Genomic DNA, 5,935 nt, shown 5'->3' on the forward strand with positions numbered 1-5,935 from the left:
TGAGCAACCTCAAGTCAATAAAACTACAGACGAACCAACCTATTTTCACTAAAACTCAAATCAAGGGGTGCATATAGACCCTGTACTCCATCCCTTGTTACTAAAACTTGGGTGTCGCTTTTCAGAACTTACTTTGACCCAGAATCTTGGCTTCTAAATCAAAATTTTAAAAGTTATCAAAATCTACAATCATGATCCAGAAATGCTTCGTAAGTGTGATTGGAATTCGCCTAAGGCCTCGAAACCTGTCTAGTAAACAAAATTGTTACCCCTTTACCCAAAATCTAAGAAGTCCGGTACCATATATATTTTTTAATTAGACGCCCCCACTTATAACTGCTTTCACATATTTAAATGGCGGTGCGGAAAGATGATTATATGCTAAACCTTAGAAGGCGTAAGAGACAATTTTAAAGTATTTTTTGTTTTGTTTTTTTGGGTCTGAGCAGAGCCACTGAATCGATTCTGTTTTACTCAAATACTCGATCACAACTCACAAGATAGATTCAAAAAAGAAAAAAAAGTTGTTTTTTTTTAAAACTGTATGGGCATTTCCGGTGTAAAGCCCAGTTTGGTTTCGGACTAACAGTGCAACCAGTTGAAAGGAAGAACTAACACAACTACACAAGTACTACCCGTTTGCTCATCCATACATGTAGAACATACTGTGTTTATTGATCTTTTAGTTTAGTTTTATGATTCAACTTGAGGACAACTTGTGTCTCAAGGGGTTGGGACACCAACCCCTGTAGTAGTGAAAAATCTCATTAATAGTTTATGATTCAACTTGAAGAAAACTTGTGTCTTAAGGGGTTGGGACACCAACCCCTGTAGTAATGAAAAATATCACTACTATGCCCCTTAGATAATCTATATAACAAACTAGGAAATCATCATGAAGAACACTTATAAGAATTTTATTAAGTTTAGAAATCAATACAAGGAAAGAAGAAGATAAAACCCTAACTTGGGGAGAAAAAAACTTTCTCTCTCCTAAAGTTCTATCTCAATTCTCAAAAGAAAACTCTCCTCTACACAAGGGTGGTTGGTCCTATATATAGCAATTTTACATAGTGGAGGACAGCTAAAAAAGCCCCTATTTTCGGATCTGGCGTGTGGTATCTTCGCACCCGTATATTGAGTCTTCTCGAACGTATTCTTTAACTTCGTACAGATTCCACACTTTATTCGTGACCTTATGACGTCATCAGCTTCGTCATCCGGAATATGCTACATGCGAGTACGTTGGCCCCCGTATAATAATACCGCTTCGCATGATACCTACGGGTGCGATATTTAACCCCTACATTTTGCCTCTTCTCTTAGCGATCTTTGTTGAGGAAAGAGCGATGAGAGAAAAAAATTTCTTAGTCACTCTCGCTCCTTTACAGAATGTCTGTCGCACCCTATCAGCTTTTGATATTCCTTAACTGACAATATCCCGAGATCTCGGGTTTAACTGCTCCACGTGTCGCTCTCGTCGTCTTATCTTTGGACACGTTGTGGTTGATCCCTACAACTGTTACTTCATATCTTCTCACCCATTAATGCGTTCATAAAAGCGAATCTTGAAGAATCCTTTATATACCCCCTCCTGTTTTCATCTTCTTCTTTTTACTTTCTTCTTTTTCCTTCATCCCCTGCAATTTGTTGTTGTTTTTCTGTCTTCATCCTCTCCTTGAGTTTTCTTTTCTTACATTTTCTTTTTCGTCTTCGTTCCAACTATCACTTAAATCTCCCCTTTACTGTATTACACCGCCTTCTTGATCATCTTAACTAACTTGATATTTACAATCCCATTCTATAAGAACAATCAATGGGGCACAAGGAAGGGTAGAGAATGGTCCAAGACTTTGATAGGCTTGAAGTTGAACTCAGAGATAAAGGTTTTAAACTATCCATTCCTCCTTTATCAGGACCTACCTTGACGCTTAACCCTAAATGGTTTGAGACTGATCAATGGAATGATCAAAAGATCATCATCTCCCTGGGACAACTTCTCGCCGGTCTCCCCATTCCTCTTTTTTATCCGTGAATTACTTTGTTTTATCAAATTTTGTCTCATGATAATTTCAAGCGTGCGATTTTTCAGTTGAGTGGGGATGCCATCAGGATTATGTTGGAGTTCGCTCGTTGTGCGGATGGATTAGGATCCCTTTACCCTAAAGAATTCTTGGAATTCGCACCCACTTCTATTAGAAAGGTGTTTTTGCCTTTGTCCGCTCCTGACGTTTGTCCACCTGCTGTTGGTTGCGATGGTGGTGGAGGAGGTAGTGGTGTAGCTAGGAAGTGGTTAAGCTTTCCTTGTCCAATCATTCTTAATATGATTCGTTGTATGTTCTTACAGTTACTCGTTGTGTGGCCATGGAAACCATGATAAGCACAGAATTCTTTACTTCTTCTTCCAGATGGTGGTTCTTGCCCTAGATTAGGTGGTGGTGTTATCTCCTCCATTAATATAACAGCTTCCCGGACTTTATCCACTGTTTTGTTAAGAGGTGGCATCCTGATCTCCTCATGGACTCTGTAGTTCGCGCCTTGATTGTAATACCTCATATTTCCTCCATATCCGTCTCCATGATTGTCGTATCTCGCGACTTTGTTGTTTCCTCCATGATTATTGTACTGCCTCTCTTTGTATTCTTGCACATACATTTCTTGGTCTCTGCTACTCATGGCTACCTGCTTTTGTTGGTATTCTATGATTAATTTCTCTTTCCTTCCCTGCGAAGTGCTCGAAACAGCGTTTTCCATCCTTGGTAATAGACTTGCATTTCCTATTTTTCCGCTCGTGACTATAACCGGGTAGGACTCCATATCTCTCTGGTTTTCTTCAAGAGCGATATACTCTTCCTGGTATTCGCGCAGCTCCGCCATCGTTATTCTGTCTTTCATCCTTAATTTCTGTATAAACAATAAGTCAGTTGGAAACAATGCATTGATGAATGCAAAGATAAGATTTCTTTCATCCACTCGCCTTACCATTTCGATACTCATTTTCCTCCATCTATTGGTCATATCTCGCAGACTTTCATTCGTTCTCCTTCGTAGGCTGAATGCTTTCTCAATTCCTGGTCTTTGCATACTGCTGCTAATGTAATGTCCCAAGAACAAACTCTGCAAGTGCTCAAATGATTTTATTTAACCTACTGGCAATTCATCGAACCACTTCAAGGCTTCTCCTGCGAGGCTCGCTGGAAAATATTTACAGAGGACCGCATCGTTATCTTCATATTGTAGCAAAGCTAAGCTGTGTGTCTTTATATGTTGGATCGCGCATGTGGATCCATCAAAGATGCTAGGAAACGTAGGTAGCGTACACTTTCTTGGTATCGTTACTATTTGTATCCGTCGTGCAAAGGGTGTCCTTGATGCTTCTTCTAGCTGTCTCCTTCCCCCATCTTTCCTTTTTGTTACTAATTTTCTTAACTCTGCTATTTCTCTTAAAATTTCACCATTTGGGAATATGTCTTCTTGTTGTTGCCTAGGTATTTTCAATTTGGCTTGCGTCGATTTGTTTTCGTGCCTGCTTTGTTGTATGGCTTCTATTTCTTGTCGTTCTTCATCGTTTCTTCTTTCTCTCCGCCTTTTCCTTTCATTTCTTGCGCGTTCCTGTGCATCTATATCCCTCTCGTTTTGCTGTCTCATCATTTATCTTCCATGAAGTATCATCCTTGCATGTTCTGCATCATTCACTCGTTGTTCGTCATCATGCATGCGTTTGTATTCTCCATTTCGCTCCAATCTATCTTCTCTACGATGTCCTCGCCTAGGTTCATCCTTACCCACTTGGACATACTGATCTTCTATGCGATAGCTTTCGCGCTCCTCCTGAAAAGTGTTATCCAAATCGTTATCCACGAATTGCACTTGTGTATTATCTCCGTGCTCTGATCTACTTCTCCTAGAGGTGCTCCTGCTTGTTTTCGATCTCGAGCTCGCACGTGTTGTTCTGGATCGTGCATGTGACCTTTGCTCTTGTAATCGTTGATTTTCCTCTCTTATTTCATCATTTTGTCGCGTAAAGTTCGCACGTAGTTCCTCTTATCTTCTTCTTTCGTCTGCCAATCGCTGCCTTAGTTCTCCAATGGTCATGTTGTCTTCAATTGCTCTTACTGCTCCTTGTTCATGCGTCCTCTGTTCATTTTCTTCTGCGGTATCTGTATCCGTAGTGTGAACACTTACTTCATCATAATTTCTTTGATCGTTCTCCTTTGGTTCCTGCTGGATCTGAGATCTGATCGGTTGAGATCTGTTGTTCCTTTTTCCCATTCTTGATGTCTATGAGATTTCGCCTCTTCTTCTACCTGCAATTCTTCTACTCCTCCTAATCGATGTTGCATTTTCTCCTGCTGATGCTTGTCTCACCATTTTGTATTCCTGAAATATCACTTTTCACGCAAATTTATGCAGACCAAAACTTCCTTCCTAAATGAAAACTGTGTTTTGAATGAGGGAATCCAAATGTCGAAATTCCGAGAAAACAATGAAATCTTTCACGAAAACAAGAACAACAAGAAATCTTGAAAAATATAATCCTTAGGATTACTCCATAAGTTTGAAATCAGTGAATGCTCAAGAACAAACTTATGAACTTATTTGTTTTGTAAATTGAAACTCAGCGAAAACAATCAAAAATCTTTCACAAAACAAGAATATAAGAAATTTTGGAAAAATCAGTTTAAGACTTTCACAAACAGGTGTAACCTCTTCCCCAAGCTGTATTCTAGCTCCAAAATGTAGTAGTCAAAAATCTCACTACTACACCCCTTAGATAATCTATATAACAAACTAGGAAATCATCATGAAGAACACTTATAAGAATTTTATTAAGTTTAGAAATCAATACAAGGAAAGAAGAAGATAAAACCCTAACTTGGGGAGCAAAAAAGTTTGTGTCTCCTAAAGTTCTATCTCACTCACAAAAGAAAACTCTCCTTTACACAAGGGGGGTTGGTCCTATATATAGCAATTTTACATAGTGGAGGACGGCTAATAAAACCCCTATTTTTGGATCTGGCGTGCGATATTTTCACACCCGTATATTGAGTCTTCTCGCACGTATTATTTAACTTCGTACAGATTCCACACTTTGTTCGTGAACTTATGACGTCATCCGGAATATGCTACGTGAGAGTACGTTCGCCCCCGTATAATAGCACCGCTTCGCATGATACCTACGGGTGCGATATTTAACCCCTACAACCCCAATTAGGAAAGTTTGGTTTTAGGAATTAGTATATATTTAGTTACTTGCTCTCCAAGTTATATTCTCTATATATTCATAATTTCTTCTGGTTTTATTGCCTTCTTATTTGTTCTACTAGGTTCTCTATCACCCTCTCACTTCTGGTATAGAGATCTTTTAGTTTAGTTTTATTTAAGTAGGTAACTTAGCTATGTCGTGGTATAGAGATCCTCAGTTATTTATATTTTCAAGATTTGCCGTGTATAGAATTACGAAAGAATTTTGTAACCGTATTGTGCTAAGTGATCTTAAAGATATAGAAAATTTAAGTTTCTATAAACATCTGTCTTTTGGAAATAATAAAGAGACTGATTACGACGCTTTCCTAGCTTCCTTTCCTCAATCTGGGAGTCTACGTAAGATGATAAACTCTCAAGGTTTGGTGATCGATTGGGATCTGAACACAAAGAAAGGTACCTGGTCACTTGAGGAACTGAATACCCCCTTTTGGATTCTACCTGGTATCATGAAACCAAAATCAGTTACAGAACAAGATCTTGGAGGAAAAGTTTCGGAATTGGAAGCAAAAATTTACTCTCTTAAAGAAGAAAACAAGAAGATCAAGAAAGGCAAAGAAGCTATAGAAGCAGAAAACGCTATCCTAAAAGCTCAAGTCGATAAAGAGAGGGGTGAGAAAAGTGTTCTTATCAATGCTCTTAAAAGAGATGAAATACTATTCGGTTTACT

At 38.8% G+C, this 5,935-nt stretch overlaps 1 protein-coding gene across 1 annotated transcript; it reads right to left on the reverse strand.

The window, feature by feature from the left end:
• Positions 1-2,157: 2,157 nt before the first annotated feature.
• Positions 2,158-2,877, reverse strand: LOC113280190. Its single transcript, XM_026528844.1, has one exon. It carries the CDS (start codon positions 2,875-2,877, stop codon positions 2,158-2,160), a length of 720 nt encoding a protein of 239 aa, XP_026384629.1.
• Positions 2,878-5,935: the final 3,058 nt, after the last annotated feature.

The sequence above is a fragment of the Papaver somniferum genome, chromosome 5 (genome assembly GCF_003573695.1).
Source record: "Papaver somniferum cultivar HN1 chromosome 5, ASM357369v1, whole genome shotgun sequence".
NCBI lineage: Eukaryota > Viridiplantae > Streptophyta > Magnoliopsida > Ranunculales > Papaveraceae > Papaver > Papaver somniferum.